At 42.6% G+C, this 26,237-nt stretch overlaps 1 protein-coding gene and 1 long non-coding RNA gene across 5 annotated transcripts in view; one reads left to right on the top strand and one right to left on the bottom strand.

Moving 5' to 3' along the window:
- The window catches only part of LOC138763726 (uncharacterized), a 29,703-nt gene extending 26,581 nt beyond the window's left edge, over nucleotides 1-3,122 (bottom strand). For both annotated transcript variants that reach the window (XR_011357749.1, XR_011357748.1), the window contains exons 1-2: nucleotides 2,966-3,122; nucleotides 715-864 (exon numbers count right to left, since the gene is read on the bottom strand). This is a non-coding gene — a long non-coding RNA (uncharacterized lncRNA). The remainder of the gene's footprint in view (nucleotides 1-714; nucleotides 865-2,965) is intronic.
- The window catches only part of dnai4 (dynein axonemal intermediate chain 4), a 190,416-nt gene that overhangs the window by 145,608 nt on the left and 18,571 nt on the right, over nucleotides 1-26,237 (top strand). For 2 of the 3 annotated variants that reach the window (XM_069938374.1, XM_069938376.1), the window contains one exon: nucleotides 18,269-18,456. In XM_069938374.1, the coding sequence (XP_069794475.1) occupies nucleotides 18,269-18,376 (108 nt within the window). In that variant the 3' untranslated portion in view covers nucleotides 18,377-18,456. Of the gene's footprint in view, nucleotides 1-18,268; nucleotides 18,457-26,237 lie in introns of those variants that run through there. The other variant, XM_069938375.1, reaches the window with a different exon arrangement.

The following is a 26,237-nucleotide window of genomic DNA, read 5'->3' as shown; positions in this document are numbered from 1 at the left end:
ATTCCTGGTGAAGCTCCTGGGTCACGTCTCCATACTGTAGTGGAGTGAATGACTCAAAGACTTGTTGACTCAAACCAAGGCTTTTATTACCAAAGGACTGGAGCCTAGTACATCGAGGACGACCAGTCCAGACTGACCTGGATCTGGTTAGGTGCAGCCTTTTATGACCTGGTCAGTAGGTGTGGCTATGGCTCTCAGCCAATCATTATCACTATATACAAATATATACAGTGGTGATAGGATCCATCATGGTATCACACATACCAATAGTAAACATGGATTTCAGTCGTTCCCCATGATGTGTTCCGGGAGGCTGACAGACTCTATCATATGCCAAGGCAAGAGTTTGCCCACATACAGCCCGTGTTCTCGGCAGAGACATCTGCACGGTGCCTGTAGCTGTGGTTCAAACAAAAAGGGACAAATGTATGGACAGGTGCCAAGAATGGTGTTTTTACCACCGCTGGTGGGGGAAAATGCCCATAGTTGCGTGCCCCCGCTACTGCTACTGTGGCAGCGGTGGCAAGTCTGAAAAGTTGTCGGGAAATGATGAAGCCAGCTGCCAGTAGTGGCCTCCGCAGCGAGTATGAGTACTGGCCTCCTCTATCTTTGTGGTGATGCTTATAAGCGCAAATTTCTCATGGACACAGTCTCTGAGCTCAGTTTGCTCCCACCAACATACTTCAAAAAAACATATAAGCAATGGGGACTCACCCTTCAAACTGTGAACAGGACTTCCATCCCCAGCTTAGCATGCAAAGTGTCACAATTAAGATAGGAGAGGCGGCGTTCCATTGGAATTTCATTTTGGCTTCCGTCCCACAGCCTATCTTGGGTGCAGATTTCCTATGGGCCCACGATCTGCTAGTTGACATTAAGCAAAAGAAGCTAGTCAACACCACTACTTTCCAAACGTACCCTCTGATAAGCAGCAAACAACAAGTCTCCCTATTCAGGGTGCACGCTCTAACACTGACACCTATGCTGCCTTGCTCAACAAATTTCCTGGTGTGCTCTCTCCTAAATTCAATTCCTCGACGATGCCCCATGGCATGTCCCATTACATTGACACTTCAGGCCTGCTGATTTATGCCAGGGCCCGTCATCTCCCGCTAGATAAACTACAGCAGGCCAAAGCAGAATTTATTGCCATGGAGGAATTGGGTATCATTCGGTGTTCTAACATTCCTTGGGTATCACCATTATACATGGTGCCCAAGAACACTGGTGGGTGGAGACCCTGTGATGACTACCGCAGGCTCAACGATACAACTACACCCGACAGATAACCTATTCCGCACATACAGGAATTCACTACCCGCCTGCTCAATTGCCGTGTCTTTGCTAAGGTTGACCTCATCAAAGAATATCATCAAATCCCAGTCCACCCAGATGACATTCCCAAAACAGTGATTATCACTCCTTTCGGGCTTTTTGAATTCCTCAGGATGCCATTTGGTTTGAAGAACGCCATTCAAACGTTCCAGCGGCTTATGTACGCTTTGAGCAGGGATTTAGAATTTGCATACATATACTTGGACGACATCCTCATCACCATTCAAAATGTGCAAGACCACCAACTGCACTTACGCCACCTGTTTCAATGGCTGGATGAATTTGGACTTATCATCAACCCTAGCAAATGCCAGTTTGGCAGAATAACCATCGATTTCTTAGGGCACAAGATCATGGCGGAAGGTGTGTTTCCCTTATCCACCAAAGTGGACACCATACGTGCTTTCCCAAAACCTACCATGGTTAAGTGAGTGCATAAATTTTTGGGCATGGTGAATTTCTATCACTGTTTAATTCCGGCAGCTGCCAACATTCTTGGCCCACTATTTCAACTCCTCACCACAAAGCGCAAAGAAGTTACTTGGACTGTAGAGGCAGAGTTTGTGTTCAGAGCCACCAAAGATGCTCTGGCCAAGCAGCAATGCTCACATATCCTAATCCCACCGCCGCCCTGGTACTCACCACAGACACCTCTGATACAGTAGTGGGCATGGTTCTTCAACAGTCCATCAACGGCCATTGGCAACCCCTGGCTTTCATCAGAAATGAAGTACAGTCCATTTGTTTGAGAGCTGTTGGCATTGTTCTAGGCCATACAACACTTCCGATACGTTTTGGAGGGCTGCCATTTCACCGCTTTCACGAACCATAAACCACTCACTTTTGCCTTTAGTAAGATATCGAACCTGTGGTCGGTCAGGCAGCAACACCACTTGTCATACATGTCTGAGTTCACTATCTGGTTGCTGATATGCTGTCCAGACTGGCAGAGCATCATATCCAGGGTGGCATTGATATCTCTGACTTAGTGAGTAACAGGCCGTGGACCCGGATGTTCAGACATACGAACTGCCATCACAAACTAAGACATACAATATGTGTCACCACAACTAGGTGGGTCGAGTCTGCTTTGAAATATATCTATGGGCTACCCCAGGCTGGTACTCCCTGCATCTTGAAGATGGTGCCTTTTTGACAAAGTTCACAACTTGTCCAATCCCTCCATCAGAGCAACAGTCAAGCTCATGGCAACCAAATATGTATGGCATGGACTTAAGAAAGTGTACCCACTGCCAAAGTTCCAAAATACAGCGGCACAGCAAGGCGCCACTCCAGTCTTGCCCAGCAGTGCGCTGATGTTTTGAGCATGTGAATATAGACCTAGTTGGACCGCTGCCAGTGTCTCATGTTACAAGATCAAACCAGCAACCACAAAGAAGGCATATCACAGGGGTAAAGATGAACAATTACTTTAAAAACAAAAATTCACCTTCAAACTTTAATTCAAATAACCCCCTTTTATTACAAAGCCCACTGGTTACTATGGACATTTCTATAAGTGTAAAACTAATAAATTCCCCAGCCTAAATATAACATATGTAATTAAAATCTAAGTTATATTTCCAACCAGCCCACAGAAAAACTTAGACACAAAACACACAAGACTCACAAAACTTCGATCTCAACCAAAGCAAAGATCATAAACAAAATTCAGTTTGTTTGGTCAACTGAAGCCAAAAGATCTTTGAGAGGGAGAGAGAGGGCACAAAATTCAAAGTTGTCTTGTGTTGCTTGCAGAAAGAGGAACATCTGGCTTGGTCCGGATCCTTCTAGCTACCTTTGGAATGTTCATCCTTTTTGAAATCCCAACATTCTAAACTGTCCTCCAGACCATGACTCATGCTCTGGGCCTTCTTCCACTCCACAGCACCACTCAGTGGTGGTTTATCGTCCAAGTCCAGAAATATTTAGATCATTTTCTGCACATGCTCAGTCCGTCTCCCACTCTTTCCGCAGTCCACCTTCACCGTGGCTCTCTAAGGCAAACTGTCACTTTTTAAAACTACACAACACATTGGCCAATACACAGCACAGAACTCTGTAACACTCAGGACATGAGATACATCCTCACGGTCATAGACTGATCCACACAATGGTCAGAGGCCATCCCATTGCCATCCAGCGAAGCTGAAACATGCACCAGAGTGTTCACACACACACATCACCTCTGATCGCGGTGCGCAATTCACCTCTGCATTATGGTCTGCCCTTGAGCGCTTTTGTAGCACACAACTTCATCACACCACAGCATACCACCCAATGGTCTTGTGGAATGTTTCCACTGGCAACCCAAGACCGCATTCAAAGCCTAACTCACTGGGCCCAACTGGGTAGACAAGATGCCATGGGTGCTCCTGGGAGTGCGCACTGCCCTGAAGTAAATCTGGTAAATTGGATCAGACTAGTTTGTAGATGACACAAAGATTAGAGCCATTGTGGAGAACGAAGAAGGTTTTCAAAGTTTGCAGAGGGATCTGGACCAGTTGGAAAAATGGGCTGAAAAATGGCCGATGGATTTTAATGCAGACAAGTGTGAGATGTTGCATTTTGGAAGGATAAACCAAGAAAGAATATACATGGTGAGTGGTAGAGCAATAAGTACTGTGGTAGAACAGAGACACCTGGAAATACAGATATATAATTTCTGAAAGTGGCTTCACATGTGGATATGGTTGTAAAGGAGCTTTTAGCATATTGGCATTCATAAATCAAAGTTTTGAGTATAGGAGCTGAAATTATGGTGGCCATTCCAAAGGAGGACATCATTATAGGTTATAATAAATACACACACACACACACACATACATATATATCTTCTTCTTTCTTTGGCTTGGCTTTGCGGACGAAGATTTATGGAGGGGTAAATGCCCACGTCAGCTGCAGACTCGTTTGTGGCTGACAAGTCCGATGCGGGACAGGCAGACACAGTTGCAGCGGTTGCAAGGCAAAATTGGTTGGTTGGGGTTGGATGTTGGGTTTTTCCTTCTTTGTCTTTTGTCAATGAGGTGGGCTCTGCGGTCTTCTTCAAAGGAGGTTGCTGCCCGCCGAACTGTGAGGTGCCAAGATGCAAGGTTTGAGGCGATATCAGCCCACTGGCGGTGATCAATGTGGCAGGCACCAAGAGATTTCTTTAGGCAGTCCTTGTACCTCTTCTCTGGTGTACCTCTGTCACAGTGGCCAGTGGAGAGCTCGCCATATAACACGATCTTGGGAAGGCGATGGCCCTCCATTCTGGAAACGTGACCTACCCAGCACAGTTTGATCTTCAGCAGCGTGGATTTGATGCTGTCGGCCTCTGCCATCTCGAGTACTTTGCTGTTGGAGATGAAGTCGCTCCAATGAATGTTGAGGATGGTGCGGAGACAACGCTGGTGGAAGCGTTCTAGGAGCCGTAGGTGATGCTGGTAGAGGACCCATGATTTGGAGCCGAACAGGAGTGTGGGTATGACAACGGCTCTGTTTACGCTAATCTTTGTGAGGTTTTTCAGTTGGTTGTTTTTCCAGACTCTTTTGTGTAGTATTCCAAAGGCGTTATTTGCCTTGGCGAGTCTGTTGTCTATCTCGTTGTCGATCCTTCTATCCGATGAAATGGTGCAGCCGAGATAGGTAAACTGCTTGACCGTTTTGAGTTTTGTGTGTTTTTGAGTTTTGCCCATTCAGAGCCAGCTCTTCAGCGCTTGACGTCCTGTTTTGCGGAAACTGCCAAAATGTTTGGCCTGGAAGTCAGCCTGAAGAAAACTGAGGTCCTCCATCAGCCAGCTCCCCACCATGACTACCAGCCCCCCCACATCTCCATCGGGCACACACACATATATATTTCTTTCTTCTTTGGCTTGGCTTCGCGGACGAAGATTTATGGAGGGGGTAAAAAGTCCACGTCAGCTGCAGGCTCGTTTCTGGCTGACAAGTCCGATGCGGGACAGGCAGACACGGTTGCAGCGGTTGCAGGGGAAAATTGGTTGGTTGGGGTTGGGTGTTGGGTTTTTCCTCCTTTGCCTTTTGTCAGTGAGGTGGGCTCTGTGGTCTTCTTCAAAGGAGGTTGCTGCCCGCCAAACTGTGAGGCGCCAAGATGCACGGTTTGAGGCGTTATCAGCCCACTGGCGGTGGTCAATGTGGCAGGCACCAAGAGATTTCTTTAGGCAGTCCTTGTACCTTTTCTTTGGTGCACCTCTGTCACGGTGGCCAGTGGAGAGCTCGCCATATAACACGATCTTGGGAAGGCGATGGTCCTCCATTCTGGAGATGTGACCCATCCAGCGCAGCTGGATCTTCAGCAGCGTGGACTCGATGCTGTCGACCTCTGCCATCTCGAGTACTTCGACGTTAGGGATGAAAGCGCTCCAATGGATGTTGAGGATGGAGCGGAGACAACGCTGGTGGAAGCGTTCTAGGAGCCGTAGGTGGTGCCGGTAGAGGGCCCATGATTCGGAGCCGAACAGGAGTGTGGGTATGACAACGGCTCTGTATACGCTTATCTCATGGTCTTTGACACATATATATAATTCATATATATATACATGTTCACGTTCATATATACATATTCATATAACACATACATACATATATAAAAATATGTGTATACATGCATACACAGTGTATTACAAAAACAAATGGAAACATACTGTGTGTGTGTGTGTGTGTGTGTGTGTGTGTTGTGACTACTCCAGTAGAGCTAATAAATGAATTCACCAGACAGTGATTAGTCAGCAAAAGCCTCTTTATTCAAATTTGTCTCCTCTCTTAAATCCCTTCCGGCCCAGACACCCAGAACTGGAAGTGACATCACCCCATGCCTGCAACTCATCTGAAGGATGCGTCTTAAAGACAACCAGGTGCCCCCTGCCATCTTGTTAGTGAGTACCCAACACCTCAGTGTGCCGTGACCCAGCTTGCAGTGCTGCACAGACCCCTGGCCACGTGAGTGAGCAGTGACCAGTGTCGTCTGCAGAAATGGTTTATGGTTCAGTTTTCTCGGTTCCAGATGACATTAATTTCTCGTCAACTCCTGTCCTTCTGATCTGGATGTGCTTAAGCAGCTTTATTTTTGAAATTTTTATTTATTAATCATGATAACTCAAACAGGATTTAAAATAAAACCACATCAACTCCTTGAACAGGCTGCTTATAGCCTATACAGTGCTGGCAGCAGTTGGACTAGGTAGTAAAACCCTGGCGGGAAGTGCTGTGTCTCCTCTTACCCCCTACCCTAACCAACCCACCCCTCCCAACCCCAAAAGAAAAGGAAGGAAAGAAGAAAAGAAAGAAGAGATCAATTAACATAACACTTCTATTATTTTTCATGGTTCAGAGCAACACCATTAATGTGAGGGGAAAAGATTAATAATTCAACCCCATATATTCCAAATACAGGCTCCAGGTTTAAAAAAAAATTAAGTAAATTATATATTATTTTTTCCAACAGAATACAAGATTTCATTTCCAAATGCCATCACTGAATACTCAAATTAGTCTCATTTTTCCAAGTAATTGCCAAACATTTTCTAGCCATGATTCAGCAGCTTTGACACCACGTCGCAATAAGAAAACTGATTCCAACCAACTTGACATTGAACCTCCAAACAGCATGTGCCTCCAGCCCTCCTCGACACTGACTTTGTGTTCACATGTTGACAGGTCCCAGGAACACCATTACAAAGACTGTATGATGGCCCTTTCCTCGTGATCAAAAGGGGTGGGGTTGTGTACACTTTAGATATTGGGGGACATTCTCAACTGTTTACTATAGGCAGACTCAAACCAGCACATATCCCTATTCACTGCCACCAGCCCCAGAGTCAAGGGTGTCTGCCTAAGGCACGCGCAGCTGATTCATCTCTTTTGGGTGACAATTCTGGTGGGGGGTGGTGGTGTAGCGGGCCAAGTGGCTGCGTAGTGCAGTGGGCTGAACTATCGCCCGTGTGGCTGGCTGAGTGGCGGCTCAGCGCCGTGGGCCTGGTCACTGCTCACTCACGTGGCCAGGGGTCTGTGCAGCACTGCAAGCTGGGTCACGGCACACTGAGGTGTTGGGTACTCACTAACAAGATGGCAGGGGGCACCTGGTTGTCTTTAAGACGCATCCTTCAGATGAGTTGCAGGCATGGGGTGATGTCACTTCCAGTTCTGGGTGTCTGGGCCGGAAGGGATTTAAGAGAGGAGACAAATTTGAATAAAGAGGCTTTTGCTGACTAATCACTGTCTGGTGAATTCATTTATTAGCTCTACTGGAGTAGTCACAACACGCACACACACACACACACACACACAGTATGTTTCCATTTGTTTTTGTAATACACTGTGTATGCATGTATACACATATTTTTATATATGTATGTATGTGTTATATGAATATGTATATATGAACGTGAACATGTATATATATATATGAATTATATATATGTGTCAAAGACCATGAGATAAGCGTATACAGAGCCGTTGTCATACCCACACTCCTGTTCGGCTCCGAATCATGGGCCCTCTACCGGCACCACCTACGGCTCCTAGAACGCTTCCACCAGCGTTGTCTCCGCTCCATCCTCAACATCCATTGGAGCGCTTTCATCCCTAACGTCGAAGTACTCGAGATGGCAGAGGTCGACAGCATCGAGTCCACGCTGCTGAAGATCCAGCTGCGCTGGATGGGTCACATCTCCAGAATGGAGGACCATCGCCTTCCCAAGATCGTGTTATATGGCGAGCTCTCCACTGGCCACCGTGACAGAGGTGCACCAAAGAAAAGGTACAAGGACTGCCTAAAGAAATCTCTTGGTGCCTGCCACATTGACCACCGCCAGTGGGCTGATAACGCCTCAAACCATGCATCTTGGCGCCTCACAGTTTGGCGGGCAGCAACCTCCTTTGAAGAAGACCACAGAGCCCACCTCACTGACAAAAGGCAAAGGAGGAAAAACCCAACACCCAACCCCAACCAACCAATTTTCCCCTGCAACCGCTGCAACCGTGTCTGCCTGTCCCGCATCGGACTTGTCAGCCAGAAACGAGCCTGCAGCTGACGTGGACTTTTTACCCCCTCCATAAATCTTCGTCCGCGAAGCCAAGCCAAAGAAGAAAGAAATATATATGTGTGTGTGCCCGATGGAGATGTGGGGGGGCTGGTAGTCATGGTGGGGAGCTGGCTGATGGAGGACCTCAGTTTTCTTCAGGCTGACTTCCAGGCCAAACATTTTGGCAGTTTCCGCAAAACAGGACGTCAAGCGCTGAAGAGCTGGCTCTGAATGGGCAAAACTCAAAAACACTCAAAACGGTCAAGCAGTTTACCTATCTCGGCTGCACCATTTCATCGGATAGAAGGATCGACAACGAGATAGACAACAGACTCGCCAAGGCAAATAACGCCTTTGGAATACTACACAAAAGAGTCTGGAAAAACAACCAACTGAAAAACCTCACAAAGATTAGCGTAAACAGAGCCGTTGTCATACCCACACTCCTGTTCGGCTCCAAATCATGGGTCCTCTACCAGCATCACCTACGGCTCCTAGAACGCTTCCACCAGCGTTGTCTCCGCACCATCCTCAACATTCATTGGAGCGACTTCATCTCCAACAGCAAAGTACTCGAGATGGCAGAGGCCGACAGCATCAAATCCACGCTGCTGAAGATCAAACTGTGCTGGGTAGGTCACGTTTCCAGAATGGAGGGCCATCGCCTTCCCAAGATCGTGTTATATGGCGAGCTCTCCACTGGCCACTGTGACAGAGGTACACCAGAGAAGAGGTACAAGGACTGCCTAAAGAAATCTCTTGGTGCCTGCCACATTGATCACCGCCAGTGGGCTGATATCGCCTCAAACCTTGCATCTTGGCACCTCACAGTTCGGCGGGCAGCAACCTCCTTTGAAGAAGACCGCAGAGCCCACCTCATTGACAAAAGACAAAGAAGGAAAAACCCAACATCCAACCCCAACCAACCAATTTTGCCTTGCAACCGCTGCAACTGTGTCTGCCTGTCCCGCATCGGACTTGTCAGCCACAAACGAGTCTGCAGCTGACGTGGGCATTTACCCCTCCATAAATCTTCGTCCGCAAAGCCAAGCCAAAGAAAGAAGAAGATATATATGTATGTGTGTGTGTGTGTGTGTATTTATTATAACCTATAATGATGTCCTCCTTTGGAATGGCCACCATAATTTCAGCTCCTATACTCAAAACTTTGATTTATGAATGCCAATATGCTAAAAGCTCCTTTACAACCATATCCACATGTGAAGCCACTTTCAGAAATTATATATCTGTATTTCCAGGTCTCTCTGTTCTACCACAGTACTTATTGCTCTACCACTCACCATGTATATTCTTTCTTGGTTTATCCTTCCAAAATGCAACATCTCACACTTGTCTGCATTAAAATCCATCGGCCATTTTTCAGCCCATTTTTCCAACTGGTCCAGATCCCTCTGCAAACTTTGAAAACCTTCTTCGTTCTCCACAATGGCTCTAATCTTTGTGTCATCTACAAACTAGTCTGATCCAATTTACCAGATTATCATCCAGATCATTGATACTGATGACAAACAACAATGGTCCCAGCACCGTTCCCTGAGGCACACCACTGAGAAGCAATCATCCACCACTCTCTGTTTCTCCCATCCAGCATTTGTTGAATCCAATTCATTACTTTACCATGAATACCTAGTGTCTGAATGTTCCTGACTAACCTCCTATGTGGGACTTGTCAAAGACCTTACGAAAGTCTATGTAGACAATATTCACAGCCTTTCCTTCATCAACTTCCCTGGTAACCTCCTCAAGAAACTCAATAAGATTGATTAAACATGACCAACCACGCACAAAGCCATGTTGAATATCCCTAATCATTTTCTGGCTATCCAAATGAATGTATATCCAATCTCTTAAAACACCTATAACTGACGTCAGGCTGACGTGCCTATAATTTTAAGGTTTAATTTGGAGCCTTTTTTAAACAATGGAACAGCATGCAATACCCTCCAATCCTCAGGCACCACACCTGTGGCTAAGGACATTTTAAATATGTCTGCCAGAGCCCCTGCAACTTCTACACTTGCCTCACTCAAGTTCTGAGGGAACACCTTGTCAGGCTCATGGATTTATCCACCCTTATATTGCTTTAAGACAGCAAGCACTTCCTCTTTCATTGATATAGATTCCATGATCTCACTGCTTGTTTTCTTTACTTTCCATGACTCTGCCCATTTCGTGAGTGAATACTGATGAAAAAAAAACATTTAAGATCTCTTGCCATCTTTTTTGTCACCATTCAAAGCTGACCACTGATCTTCAAGGAAACCAATTTTGTCCCTTACTATCCTTTTGCTCTTAACATACTTGAAGAAACTCTTAGGATTTTAAATTTAAATTTTCCTTCACATTGTCTTCCAAAACAACCTTATGTCTTTTTATAGCCTTCCTGTTTTCCTTCTTGAGGTTTCTCTTGCATTTTTTATACTCCTCAAATACCTCATTTTCTCCATGTTGCCTTTACCTGCTATACACCTCTCTCTTGAATCCTAACCTCTGCCACTCTTCATGTTACCTGACTCTTAGTCTAATCAGCTTCTTCCTCCAATCGGCTTCTAGCTGCTGCCTCACCTCTTTTTAAATTCTAATTGCTGTCACTCCTTAGAGTGAACTGGAATTCACTGTCTATGGGTAGATTAGACAACCGGCCCCTCCTCTTCGCTCTTCCCCCATTGGTCCTGACATAAACCCTGTTTTCCCATCTTACCTCCAATTTACCTGAAGACCATTGTAGATACCAGCTGTTAATTGTAAGCTAATAATGGCATGTTTGTGCTCCACACAAGTCTCCGAGTACCATCAATTACGTTACCCTCAAGTCACCTGACATCTTGTTCCAATCCAGGATTGGCGCCAGAATGTAGTTTAGAGGGGGGGCATTAGCAAGTGGGGGGGCAGGAGCCAACCTGTCGATGGTGGAGGGGTTGGGGTGCTGGAAGGAGCTGACCTGTCGATGGCGGGGGGGGTTGGGGTGTTACCTTTGTTGAGGCCATTCAACCCTCGTGGGACTGGAGTGCACTCTTTTTATTGTGTCAAGTGTCACTAGACACTACTGACACTTGATGCACACTAGTGATGCGGCCAGTGGCAAGTGAAGATTCTCTAGCATGCGTCAACTTTAATGTTACTGACACGGGAGGAAGTAGGGCGGGTCTGATGGCCAGGGATGGCCACAACTATATGGGGGGGACACATCATCTCTTTTGGGGGGCAATGCCCATGGATGACTCCCCTTGGTGGTGACCCTGCTCCAATCAGCTTCTTACTCCAGTCCTTCTCCATAATTAACTTGAAACTAATGGCATTATGATCACTGGATCCAAAATGTCCCCAGACACATACTGCTATCACCTGTGCTGACTCGTTCCCTAATAAGAGATCCAGTATTGAACTCTCTCTAGTTTGTATACCTATATATTGATTTAGAAAACCTTCTTGAACACATTTGACAAACTCCCAACCATCCATCGCTTTTACAGTATGGGAGTCCCAGTCAAATATGTGGAAAATTAAAATCTCCTACTCTCTCAACTTTGTTTCCTGCAGCTGTCTGCTCTCCTCTACAGATTTCCTCCTTGAATTCTCTTTGACTATTGTGTAGTCTATAATGCAACCCCATGAGTGATGTTGTATCTTTCCCGTCCTCAACTCCACCCATATACCCTTATTAGACGCACCCTTTGTTCTATCTTGCCTGAACACAGCTGTGATATTTTTCCTGATGAGCAATGCCACTCCTCCCCCTTTAATTTCTCACCCTCCCCCGTTCTACTGGTTCTAAAGTAATGGAAGCCCAAATCATTGACCTGCCAGTCCTGCCCTTGCTTTCCTTGCATTGAAATAAATGCACCTGAGAATATTTCCACTGTGTAAAACCCATTGACTCCTAACACATCATCGTCTCCCTCCTCTATCTGCTCGGGCACTTTGATTACCATTCTCCTGCAAATCCAGTTTAAACCCACCAGAGCAGCAAACCTTCCCACAAGGATATTAGTCCCCCTCCAATTCAGATGCAAACCGTCCAATCGGAACAGGTCCCACCTTCCCAGTGATCCAGAAACCTGAAGCCATCTCTCCTGCAGCATGACTTTAGCCACATGTTAAGCTGCATTATCCTCCTATTTCTAACCTCACTAACACATGGAACAAGTAGCAATTCCAGGCAGTGGTTATGTTATCCAATGTAGTTCTCTTAAAATTTTAATAGTCAAACTTCTCTTTATTTAAAAAAAAGAGAATAATTGATTTCACAGAGCTACACCATTCTTAAATTAAATTAATATATGACACTTAGGTCATTAAAATCTCACTCAAAAATGCTTCTGGAAAACTGTCCCATTAGCGAGTTATGTTCTTAAGATATAGAATAGAAATGATCATGTTGCCTTTTTCAGAAGATGTAGAAAATCTTTATTATACAAGGCAGCATTTCCATTAAAAGGTTAAAAAATTTACTTGCACAATCTCTATTCACTAAATTTATAACATCCAAAAATACCTCTGGATCTTATGCCTTTGTCCATTTTTCTCATTTTTTTCAGTCAGCAACCTATTGTTAAATTGACAGGCTTTGTCAAAGAACAACTTTCGTTCCCAAATATTACTTTATCCCTCAACATAAGATGACATAATGCAGATTAGGTTTAAACTGCAACCAAAAGGCCTTTTCACACTGTGGGCGAGCAGTGACCCTATTTGGACCTGGGTGAAATTTCTGGGAAGGCAGAATCTCCTAGGCCTATCATACTGCAGTTCAAATTCCCTGTAATTTGCCCTCCCCAATAATTTGGTGGAGGGTCCCACCTTCAGCAATGTCACGTTGCGCAATCACAGCACAGCACAGAAACAAGCCAGATCAGCCCTTCTAGTCTCTGCCAAACACTTCCCAACTAGTCCCATTGACGCGCACCCAGATCATAACCCTCCACACCCCTCTCGTCCATATACGTATCCAACTTTTCCGTAAATATTAAAATTGAACCTGCATCTACCACTTCGGCTGGAAGCTCATTCCACACTCCCGCCACCCTCTGAGTGAAGAAATTACCCTCATATTTCCCCTAAATTTTTCCCCTTCAATCTCAATCCATGTCCTCTTGTTTGAATTTCCCACATTATCAATGGTAAAAGCCTATCCACATTAACTCTATCTATCCCCCTTATAATTTTGAATACCTCTATCAAATCACCCCTCAATCTTCTACACTCCAGGGAATAAAGTCCCAGCCTGCTCAATCTTTCCCTGTAACTCAAACCCTGAAACCCAGGCAACATTCTTGTAAATCTCCTCTGCACTATCTCTATTCTGTTTATGTCTTTCCTATAATTAGGCAACCAGAACTGCACACAATATTCCAAATTTGGCCTCACCAATGCCTTATACAACTTCAACATGACATCCCAACTCCTGTATTCAATACTCTGATTTATGAAGGCCAACATACCAAATGCTTTCTTCACCACCCTATCTACATATAACTCAACTTTCAGTGAATTATGTACCAGAATTCCTAAATCCCTTCACCACCCTATCTACATGTGACTTAACTTTCAGTGAATTATGTACCAGAATTCCTAAATTCCTTTGTTCTACTGCACTCAATTGTCTACCATTTAATCTATATGACCTTTGCTGATTAGTCCTACCATAATGTAGCATCTCACATTTATCAGTATTAAACTCCATCTGCCATCTTTCAGCCCACTCTTCTAACTGTCCTATATCCCACTGCAAGCTTTGATAACCTTCTTCACTGTCCATAACACTACCAATCTTCATATATATTTTATATATATAAAACATATATATATATATATATATAACCATATATAAACATTTACAGCGAGGAAACATGCCATGTTGGCCCTTTGAGTCCTTGCTGGTTCACTTGAACAACTCCACTAGCCTCTCCCTCCCGCTTTCCGCCCATAACCCTCCAACCCCCTCACATCCATGTACACATCCAACCTTCTCTTAAATGACAGAAGGGACCCTGCCGCAACTATCTCTTTTGTAAGATCATTCCATTCTGCCACCACTCTCTGAATGAAAAAGCATCCTCTTATATTTCTCCTAAAGTTTTGCCCCCTTACCCTTAACTTATGCCTTCTTGTTCTAACCTCCCCTCCCCTCAGGGGAAAGAGTCTATTTACGTCTAGTCTATCTATTCCCTTCATAATTTTAAATACCTCTATCAAATCCCCACTCAGCCATCTACATCTAGGTGTTCTTCTACCCTAATCTCCGCACTCTTGTTCTGATTCCCACCCACTGCCAAATTAGTTTAATGTCTCCCAACAGCTCGAGCAAACCTGCCCACCAGGATATTGGTCTTCCTCCAGTTCAAGTGCAGACTGTCCCTTTTGTACAGCTCAGACCTTCCCCAGAAGAGATCCCAATGATCCACAAATCTGAACTCCTGCCCCCTGCACCAACTCTTCAGCCATGCATTCATCCGCCACATCTTCCTATTCCTACCCTCTCTAGCACATGGCACAGGCAGCAATCCCAAGATTACCAGCCTTGAGGACTTGCTTTTTAACTTCTTTCCTAACTCCATATATTCTTTCTTCAGGATATCATCCCACTTTGATCTATGTCATTTGTACCCACATGGATCACGACATCTGACTGCTCATCCTCCCCCTCCAGAATGCTGTGTACTCAATCAGAGACATCCCTGACCCTAGCACATGGGAGGCAATATACCAACCAGGAGCCCCGATCTTGTTCAGCAAACATCTTTTCTGCTCCCCTAACCAGCGAGTCCACAATTACAAGAGCTCTCCTCTTTTCCCCCCTTCATTTCTGAGCCAAGGGATCAGACCCTGTGCCAGAGACCTAACCACTAGATCTTGGAATTGGACAAATGGGCAGGCATAGCTGGGATCTATGCGAGTACCCATGGCTACTCTTTTGATTTGAAGGAAGTGAGATGAGTCAAAGAGAAGTTATTGTGAGTGAGAACCAGTTCTTCCAGGTGGAAGAGGATGGTAGTGGTGGTGGCTGGTTGGGTCTCTTGCCCAGAAAGAAACTAAGGGCTTTGAGACTTTCTGTATGGAGAATGGAGGTGTAAAGGATGTGACATCCATCGTAAAAATGAGGCAGTCTAGTTCAAATGGTTACTTAAACAAAAGTTGCTTTTAATTATCGTTAAACATGAAAATAGAATCACATTTTAACTTATCTCTATTGATTTACTTAACCTAACTTAACCCCCTTCTAATTCTAAGCACACGTGTATGTAATGTGTGTGTAAGTTCAGAAAAGTTATTTGGTTCACAGTCCAATCTCACTTCTCACTGGTTGCAGGCAATTCTTATACTGTGCAAAGAATTCAACATTTATAAAGTTCACTTGGCTTTTGTGCTTGAAATATAAATGGTTACCACTCAGGAAGGTTCTTGATGGTTTTCAGAGAGAGATTTGTTGTTCCTTTTTAATCAGCCACTTCAGTGTCTTGTTGACCAACTTGCCCCTTCAGGGTTCTCCAGATGATAACCTCTTTCTTTCAGGTTAGCACAGAGTTCCTTTTTGTTTCTCTTATTCCAAGTGCAACATTAGACAGCCAGTCCTCTCCTCTTACATGTACCACAAGGGGTTTGACCAGATCTTCCAAATGGGCTTGCCAGCTTGTCCTATTCCAGTCCCAGCTACTTCTACTGGCTGTAACACTGTATGGCTGTAACACTGTACAAGTGATATCTCTCTCTCTCTCTCTCTCTCTCTGACTCTCTGAGAGAAAGCCTGTTTTACTCTCTCTGCTTGCAAAACCACATGACCCTCTTACAATAGCAAGCTCTCCTCCAGACAATATGTGGCTCCAGCAAGATCTTTCATCTGTTGACTTTTGTAAACATCAATCCATTAGTGAAGTCTCTTGAGCACTCTTCAAAGCTCTTGCAAAAGCTCTGAGGCCCCGATATGTCTAGCATGGGGCAGAGCTCCAGTATTTCAAATAATATCTGTTTTAAAGTGTTTCCAAATTTATCTCCCAAAAACATATATATATATATTATATATATATATAGACTCTATCACAATACATCTAAAGGAGGTTAATGAAGGTTGAAGGTTAAGGAAAATATTTATCAATTGATTCCCTCAGTCTGTAGATATGGGCACCAAATTTTCAAGAATGCATCTCAAATCTCAAATTGTAAGTAATCTTCTCTAAAGGAACGCAGCTATGTATCTCTGCATTCCGCCACTCCACATCTGAGTGAGTAACATGATCCCACTACTGAACACCTTCTCCTCTCCTCCATTCTCTGCATTCTGTAGGGACTGCTCCCTCCATGATTCCCTTGTGCACTCATCCCTCCTCACCAATCGCATCCACCCCCCACCGGCACCTTTCCCTGTGGCTGCAGGAAGTGCCACACTTGCGCCCACATCTCCATCATCACAGTTCACGTCCCAAAACAAACCTTTCAAGTGATCTTCTGCATCCAGTGTTCCGTGTTCCGTGTATGGCCTTCTCTACATCAGAGAGACTGGGAGATTGCTTCGCTTAGCACCTTTGATCTGTCGTCATCAGTGACAGGGATCTCCCAGTGGCCCAGCATTTCAATTTTGCATTCCACTTCCATACTCATATGTCTGTCCATGGAGGAACAACACTTGATTTTCCATCTGGGCATTGTTCAGCCAGATGGCATTAACGTTGACTTCTCCGGTTTCTGCTAACCTACCCTCCATTCTCCCTCCCTTCCCTTTCCCCTTGTCTTCTTTCCCTTAGCTCTCCACCCTCTCCCCTCTCTATTCACCAAGCCATTCCTCCTCCCCCTTATTATCTCCTGCTTTTGGATCCATGCACCTCTCTCCTTCCTTCCCCCAACCCCTCCACCATTTTTTTTTGGATGCCTGCTAACATTTTTTTCATGTCTTGATGAAGGGCTCAAGCCCAAAATGTTGGTTATGTATCTTTACTATATAAAGCACATTGTTTGACCTGTTCTCCAGCGTTGTGTTTTTGCTTCTACCACACTGTCTGCAAACTTTCATGTTTTACTTCATAATATACTAAATTTTATATTGATTTTGGAATTTTAATGTAGTCAAAAAATGTCAGAAAACACAACTATTATCTTTGTTCACCTCAGAGAAATAAACATTCTCATTCTCATTTGATACAAGTCAGAGTGATATAAAGTTGCTGCTAATTTTCTCTCAACTTATCCTATCACACAAAGCCAAAATGCACATTATCATTTAGGACTTTAAGAAAGGAAAAAGTAAGATAGATTTGTGTACTCTAGTACCTCCCTTAATGCTCAGGACACATTCCCTGCCACAATAGTATTAATGAAAATTCTTGAACAAGGGAGCTAATAGATGGCATTATACGTGAAGAGATGTGTAACCTTACACATCGGTGTGGCACGGTTAGCGTAGGGCTTTCTCCAGGTGCTCTGGTTTCCTCCTACAGTTCAAAATCGTACCAAAATTGTAGGTTGATTAGGTGTAATTGGGCAGCATGTTCTCATTGGGCAAAAAGGGATTTATTTTGTCCCTCTCTTTTAAAGGCCAAATGCCTTTGTCTACACACACACACATACACACACACACACACACACATTTAATTTCTTTTCAAAGAAACAAAATGCTTGCTGCTTGCAAACATTTGCTTTTCCAAATGTTCATAATTTCTCTAGAATAATAATCAATGTTCACAAAAGCAAAAAACCACAGATGCTACGAATCAGAAATAATAAAAAAGATGCTGGAAATACTCAGCAGTTCAAACAGTGATTTGGGGAATGTTATTGTTTCATGTCAATAATCCTTCAACAGAACACTTTGGAAATATTTTTTTAAGATATTTTTAAGTTCTGAGACTTTCCAACTGAAATGGTATTGTTAATTATACTTTTTTTTCTTCCATGCACAGTTGTCCACTCTAAATAACATCATTATGACTACGTTAGCCAGCCAGATGATTGCTGAGTCTCAAGAGGTGGAAGAACACATTACCAAAGTTTGTGATATTCCAATTTAATTACAGTTATTTTCAATACAGTTATTAATGTCATTACTTTCTAGATTAATCATTTACTCATTAAATTATTAAATAAATAAGTTGATTGTAATCATTGAAGTTTTTAAAAATCAGATGCGAGATTTCTTTTATTCTCAGAAAATTCAGCTATTTCAGTTTGTTTTTACTCTCAAATGATTGTAATACTTTACTTTGATTTAAAGTAGGTTTACAAATGGTTGGTTAGCACAAGACACAGAGGTGAACTTTACTAGTTTAAATAAAGTACAAAGTTGACGATTCTTAATGTTCTATTAATAACTGGTATCAGTACGCTATTTTGATATTTAAACAAGAGTAAGAAATAGAAGATTGAAGCAATTTCTCTGAGTAAATTTGGTTTTAATGTTATCATTGTTTACTTCAGCTATGATTAAAATCAGTATTTAAGGTTTTTCTGTTCATGGGTGAGAATGCATTAGATAGATATTGACTGGCATTATAACAGCCTGTCTCAGGTTATATCTGTCAACCTCCAAACAGCAACACATCCACTCAAATAAATTCTCTCAATCAATCCAAAAGTGAAAAAAAAGATATAGTTGGAGTTAATGACCCATAGCCTTTTAAAAACATAGATTGGAATCAATTCCATTCTCCCACCTGAAAAACAATGAAAGTCAGCTCGATTCTTCTATGATCGGCATTTGAAATGACTTTTGATTGAGGTAGTACACACTGAATGGAAAAAAAGTTCCCCAATGTTTACAGCAAACATTGTTATTTGATTAACTAAGAAAATCAAGTTATGCTTCCTTGATTGGATGTAACAGCACTGCCAGAATGGCTGTAATGGCAGTACTGCTGCTGATGTTGGAGTGGAGACACAGCGCTGCTCCACAGGGTCCTACCACCCAGACCTGACAACAGCCTGATAAAGGAGCTGACTGTAATTTTTAAAAAATCCTGTAACCATGAAATCTCTGCCCAAGGTAGCAGTGGTTGTGCTGGGCAGTGCACCATAAGCAGTTGCAAATTCTGGGGTAGCAGCGGATCGGCGCAGGGCACTAAAATTTGTAAGCCCCCCCTCCACACATTGAGAAAGAGTAGCAAAGAAGACGATCCTATGGGGCGGTAACTATGGCAATGGACCATCAAGTGGCTCAGTGGCTGAAGGACCCAACCCACACAGGCTGTGGGCTGCTTGTGATGTGGTCGGAGGATGTACACAGGCTATGGGCTTCTAGAAACTGGAAATTGGGAATCATGTATCAGAACCAGTACTTGAGAGGGTGCTGAATGGAAGAAGGGCTCCTGAAAGCCCTTGGGTGCTGAAGGCTACCTGATTGTATTGGAGGATTGGATTTGGAGCTTGGGTTTCCGATGTTTTGAACTGGAGTCTGCGTGGCTGCAGAGGCTGCGGGAGTGATGGAGACAAATCCATGGACACTCAGTGTCACTGAAGGGACTCTCTTTTGCTTCTCTTTCTCCTATTGTTAGGGGCACTGGGTAATGCTCATGAAAACTCTTAGTTTGCTTACAGAAGACAAAAGTTGAAGTATGCAGGTATATACATTTTTAATGTTTTATGATGTGACAATAAAAAGAACCTTTGATTCAAAAATTGAAATCAAAGCTTTTGAAAGTTAGGTTGTAAAATATTCTGAATATAGTTTAAGAGCTTCTGAAGAGTTGTAGCCAACACAGATGTAGTTATATATATATATAGTCATGCTGGCTTGGGTTTGAAGTCAGAAATAAATACTGATTCTTCTCTTTATCTGATATGAAATTGTAATGAAGAGATGTAAAGGTGTTACCTCTGGCCTATGATATCACTCAACTGTAGCCCAAAATATTTGACTGCAATAGTCCTGAGGAAGTGAGTGCAAATTTTAATTGTTACTTATCCTCATCATTGAATAGCAACAAAAATAAAAAGTGCTTGTGCAGATAGCAGGAGAGTGCAGGATAGGATTGCCTGATGTGCCTTATTTAGAAGATGGGTCCTGCTAAATAAAGTCATCTTTATTACCTGTGCCGAATTGGCCTCAAGGTTTATATTGTCTGGCGATATGCATGAATCAAAACATGTTTATGAGGAGAGTGGATGAAAAGTTAACTTATGTTTTTAGCAAAGAGAAAAGAGGTGCACAGAAGTGAACTGTCCTCAACAGCACTCTGTCCAACCAGCATCACTGGAGAGCAGTTAAGTGCAGAAATAATACTAGCGGACCTTGTCTGTTTAAAGTAATACTCGGGGCCTTTGCAACATCGGTGTAAACTTAGAAAATAAGTTTATGCAGGATGAATTTGTGGCTATGTTTAGATTTGAAACTGTGTTGCCACACAATGCTGGCAGAGTGTGCAAAGAAGTAATTGTCATAATGGGTAAGATTTCTAGTCCTCTATTTTTTTTCCTATCTGGGCCAATTGAGTGTCAAAAAATTCCATGACCTGTCATTTCTTAAATGGCAGAAATACAAAAAAAAACATATGGAAACATTCCCTCCTGCACCATCATCTCCGAACATGTGGCTTAAATGACACAAGTCAAAAATCATAAACTCTCATGAGCAATAGGTTGAGGTAATGTTAAAAGTTTAGACTGTAAACTAGCTCAGATCAGATATCAGACACTATTTATAGTCATATAATAAGAAAAATAAATGTAATATATGTAATTTAGTGCCATCAGGCAGGCAAAGATTCACCATTAGCATTACCATTCCAGTCAGAGAAAGAGAAATGAAAGAAAGTCGTTCCTCCCCCCCCCCCGCCCCCCCCCCCCCCCCCCCCCAGAGTCACCAAATGTCTGTGAATTAGCCTCCAGCACTTGCGCAGCCTCTGCAGCCACACAAGATTTCAGTTCAGTTCAATCAGGAACCCAAACCCAGATCCAAACCTCTGATAGGATGAGGAAGCCTTCAGAACCTAGGGCCCTTCAGGAGCCCTCCTTGCCCTGAATTAACATTTTCTCGAATCCCAGTTCCGATACCTGGTTCTCACAAGCCAGTCTCCAGAAGTACTCAGCCTGGCGTGAGTCCCTTGAACTAAGTTGCCAACAGCTCCTACAAACTGTGCAGCTCCCTACAGAAAACCCAGAGCGAAGCCCAAAGGCAGTTGGACGTCACATACTTGTCAACCTTCCGGCAGCTTCTGCAATCAAGTCATCCCCAAACGTGGTCCTTTGGATTCTGATGATGAGATTGAGAGGGGGGTCATGTTGTCTGGGAGCTCAAATTGAAGTTAAAGTTACACTCCCATTGATTGAGTGTGTGAATGAACTCCTTCAACTGCCACTTCCTGAGGGAGTAAGCTGGGTCTCCTATCAGATACACGGAGATTTCCACTTCATTAACAGTTCTGGATTTCTGTGGGCAGAACAATGTAGATTTATAAAAACATGCAACCTCTGAAATCAGAATCAGTTCACTAATGTTTTCAAGAGGCCACTTTACAATAATAGATAGAAACAAAGCCTTGAACTTGTCATAAGTTTCATTTGAAGTTGAGTCAGTCAATCATTCCTTCCGTTTAATATATAAACATTTCATACATAAACATGGTTACATGAGACAATAAAACAATGATTTATTTTATGATCCACACATACATTATAGTGCAGTGAGGTTATATAAACTTATTTCACGTGGGAAGATGAACCTGCCTTGATTTTCAGCCTTTCTGTAGATGGGTGACTTAGCTAAAACTCGAGCATCATCTATGTGGCAGTCCAACCCCCCCACACACATTGTGAAGCTGGAAAAACAAAGGAATAGGTGTATAGAGCGACATATGAAACACATTACACATTCACTGATAAAGTCAGATAATTGTAACTCAGGTCAAAATCCTTACCAGTAGTTGTGGTCAACAACAGCTTGAAGAACAATCGAGTACACCCTTTCTGATTGTAGATGGCATGTGTGTCATCATGGAGGACGATGATGGGAATATGTGTGCCATCAATGGTACCAGCACACATTGGATACCTCCGTTCTGCAAATCCATCCATTGTCTCCTGGAGATGCACACCACTTGGCAGTTCGACAAAACATTTAGAAAGGGCCCTCCTCAATGCTCCAGTAAACTGACAGACCAGCACAAACACTGTGGTGAGACTGACACAAAAAATACAACTGATAGATCAATATTCACATGGGGTAGCATACCACCATAATACAATGGTGAGTCTAAGCTGAGGTTCCAGAGGCTGTCACCAGTTTGTTGTCTTGCGCCTCAGGTGAGGCTCCTGAGTTCCAGTATACAGTGTTCCAAGATATACGGAAGTGACTCCATCAAGCAAGCTGGATTCCAAAGACGGGTCATATATACAGCAATAATGGGGCTTTTCAGTGTTAAAAGGGCTTAACTTTCCAAAATGGTTAATCACAGGGAAAATTAAGGTGCTTGACACTATTTTTAGTTTCCCTTATATTTCACCCTCATATTTCAGGACTTACCTCAACTATGAAAGTTTATTAGTCAAGTTGAATTCTGTCTTCATTAAGCACATGTCAGCACATTGCCATGAAATGGATCAGAAGGAAGAAAATCATTGGTGCTTAGTATTCCAACTGCAATACACCCCTGGTATCCAGCACCTATGAGGATTGGTAGATGCCGGATAAGTGTATTTTCCAGTTCCTTGCGACTTACTATTACAATACCTAACTAATACACCTACATTAAGAATAAACAGTTTAAAAGGCAAAAATACTATAATGTACTTACACTGAACAAACTTCACATGCATGAATATATAAACCTTTGCAGAAATGTAAAGTTGTGTTCCCCTTGAGGAAAAAATAAGATGTTTTTATCAACAACATTTGGCAGCCATTGTTATGACAAATAGCTGTATAGTTTTCCCCCTCGCTTCGGAGCACCCCATCTGTAAGCCTCCCCTGCAACTAGAAAAGCTAGATAATTTAAGGCCCGGAAGGTGGATGGTGCATACTTGACAACCTCTTATTTTTTCTCTCTTTTTAGTTTAGTCTTGCACTATCTTGTTTTCTTGCTCTCTATATTCTTTTTCTCATGGGAAGGGAGGTACGGTTAATTATAGTTAAAAACATGCAATAGCTGTTAATGGATGTTTATTGCTTTTTTTACCAGAAACTTATTTTGTGTTTTGCACTGTTTGACTTGAAAATTTGTAAATAAAATATAAAAAAAATAATAAAAATATATAAACCCTAAAGCATTTTACTTTATTTTCAGTCATGTTCTTTGAAAACATTTAACTGTCGCTGTATCTGCAAGTTCCTCCCATCCATGGAGCCATCCAAAAGGCAAATAATAACATTGTAGATAAATAACCATCCCTCCCCCAAGTTTACAGATAAACCATCTACTAAGCAGGGATAAGGAAATACTTTAAGAGAGTTACCCCAACAGTGAGCGGAATCAACCAGCTCTTCATTCTGGGCAAATTTATTCAAACAACAATTATGAGCAAAGCATGACCAACGCACTCCTCTAGCTGAATATTTGCTCCCATCTTCACCAAAGGATTATTTGTTACTTCTGAGAACATTTAATTTTATAATTTTAAATTTATGTATTTTTCTTTTTAAAATATTTTATTAATGTTTATATTATGTAAAATTGAACAGTACAATTATATATTGTAATGTACAATTCAAAAGATAAGAAAAAATAATAATAATTCAAAACATGTAGGAATCAAGTGATAGCAACCTGGAGAGGGACAGCACCACACCAAGGCTTCAGAACAACCCTAATTCTTTAGGTTATGATAATAGTCTATAAATGGGCCCCATGTCTTTTGGAAGTTAATATTTGACTCTTTAATGGGATATCTAAATTTTTCTAAACTTAAACAAGTCATAATATAACTTAACCATTGTGTATCTGGGGAGAGTCATGTGATGGAGTAGTGGCCAGTAGGAGAATACCAGCCCTCTCCAGAAAAGAAGAAATAAAGTGAAGAAAATACAAAGTTCAAGAAACAAAAAACAAAACAAACAAAAGTTAAAGTTGTGGAGAAAAGAAAGAAAATGGCACCCAAGAAGGAAAAAGTAAAAACAATGGGAAAAAAAAGAATAAAAAACGCTGGAAGAGAAAGGAGAAGGCCTTACCTGCATGAAGAAACAGGGAGCCATCATGGAGAGAAGAGCCCGCTCCCCAAGGTTGATGACGACCCCGCAGAGTCACGACCTCTCAACCGCTGGACTGCAAAAATGGCTCTCTGAGCCAAACAGAAGCACGCAATGTGCACACTAAGGAAAAACAAAACTCCGACGGGAGGGGGACCCAGCTGAGGGACGTCCGATATCAGGGCTCTCAGCTGGAAGAAGAGGAAAGCAACAGGAAAAAGAGTGATAGGAAAGAAGATCAGCAACAGGAGACCCAATAGATGACTAGCCCAGAAGAAGAGGACCAACAGCAAGAAGCCATTCAGAAGATGCCCAGCAAAGTGAGGCAAGCAGCTCAACAAGAAAGTCAGAAGAGTCACAGATACAAGGAAGAGAAGTAGAAGACACAAACACAGGTGCAGACACAAAAGAAGAGGAAGAAGAAGACCAAGCTCTGCACAGAGGAATGGAAGGTAAAATAGATGGACTGTATATAAATTTTTAAAAATTCAAGAACAAATGAGAGGATTAAAAGAATGGTTGACATTAGAATTTAGTGAAATGAAAAGAAAAGTGAAAAGTACAGAAGAAAAAGTGAATAGAATAGAGCTGGTCATGACAGAAATAGGGAAAAGATTAGAAAATGTGGAAGAACGAGAAACAGTTATAGAGATGGAAGTGAATGACTTAAGAAGAAAATTGGAAGAAAGTGACAAAAATTTAAAGAGTCACAAGAGTTGTTAGCACAGAAGATGGATATAATGGAAAACTATAGTAGGCGAAACAACATACAGATAGTGGGCATAAAGGAAGATGAAGAAGGCACAAATATGAAAGAATTTATAAAAGAATGGATCGCAAAGGTCCTGGAAATGCCAGAAATACAGGAAGGAATGGAAATAGAAAGGGCACATAGAACACTAGCCCCGAAGCCACAGACACAACAAAAACCAAGATCCATTTTAGTAAAATTTCTGAGATACACGACAAGAGAAAATACTGAAGAGGGCAAGGAATAAAATTAGAGAAGACAAAAAACCATTGGAATACAAGGGTCAAAAATTTTTTTTTTTTTTTTTTTTATATATATAAACGCAGACATAAGTTTTGAACTCCTAACGAAGAGGAAGGATTTTAACAGAGCAAAATCGATCTTATGGAAAAAAGGCTATAAATTTATGTTAAGATATCCAGCTGTGCTTAAAATATTTATCCGGGGGGAGCAAAACAGACTGTTCTCAGATCCTGAGAAAGCACGAGAATTTGCAGAACGTCTGCAGGACAGAAGGAGAGATGAAGAGATGTAACAAGAACGAAGAACGATGACAAACTACATATAAAGATGTAAAAATAATGTATAAGTAAGAACTAAAGAAGGGAAAGAAAAGGGAAGAAAGGAAGTAAGGGGGGGAAGAAGGTGAGCTTTGTTATATGTGAAGATAAAAGTTTTATGGAGGGGGTTGGATGGGAGAGAATAAGAGTCACTGTGAAATCAGTTGGCGTTTGCGAGCAGGTTCGCAATCCAAATGGAGAGGGGAGTTATGGTTGCCCGGCAAGGGACAAGGGGCAACTCAGAGTGGGGGGCGGGGGAATTTGGGGTTAGGGAATTTTAGATGTGGGAGTTGTTGAAGTATTTTATGTTTTAAAAGTGTTGTCATACATTGAGTTGAAAAAGGGAAAACTGAGAGATGAAAATGGGGAAAAGGGGGAAGGTGGTGGTGAGGAAGCGGAAATGACGTGTAAACAGAATATGAGATGGCTGTTTTGAACTATATGAC

Source organism: Narcine bancroftii, chromosome 5, assembly GCF_036971445.1.
Source record: "Narcine bancroftii isolate sNarBan1 chromosome 5, sNarBan1.hap1, whole genome shotgun sequence".
NCBI classification, from domain to species: Eukaryota; Metazoa; Chordata; class Chondrichthyes; order Torpediniformes; family Narcinidae; genus Narcine; species Narcine bancroftii.
The sequence above is the reverse complement of the archived record's forward strand: the minus strand, read 5'-3'. Positions and strand labels throughout refer to the sequence as shown.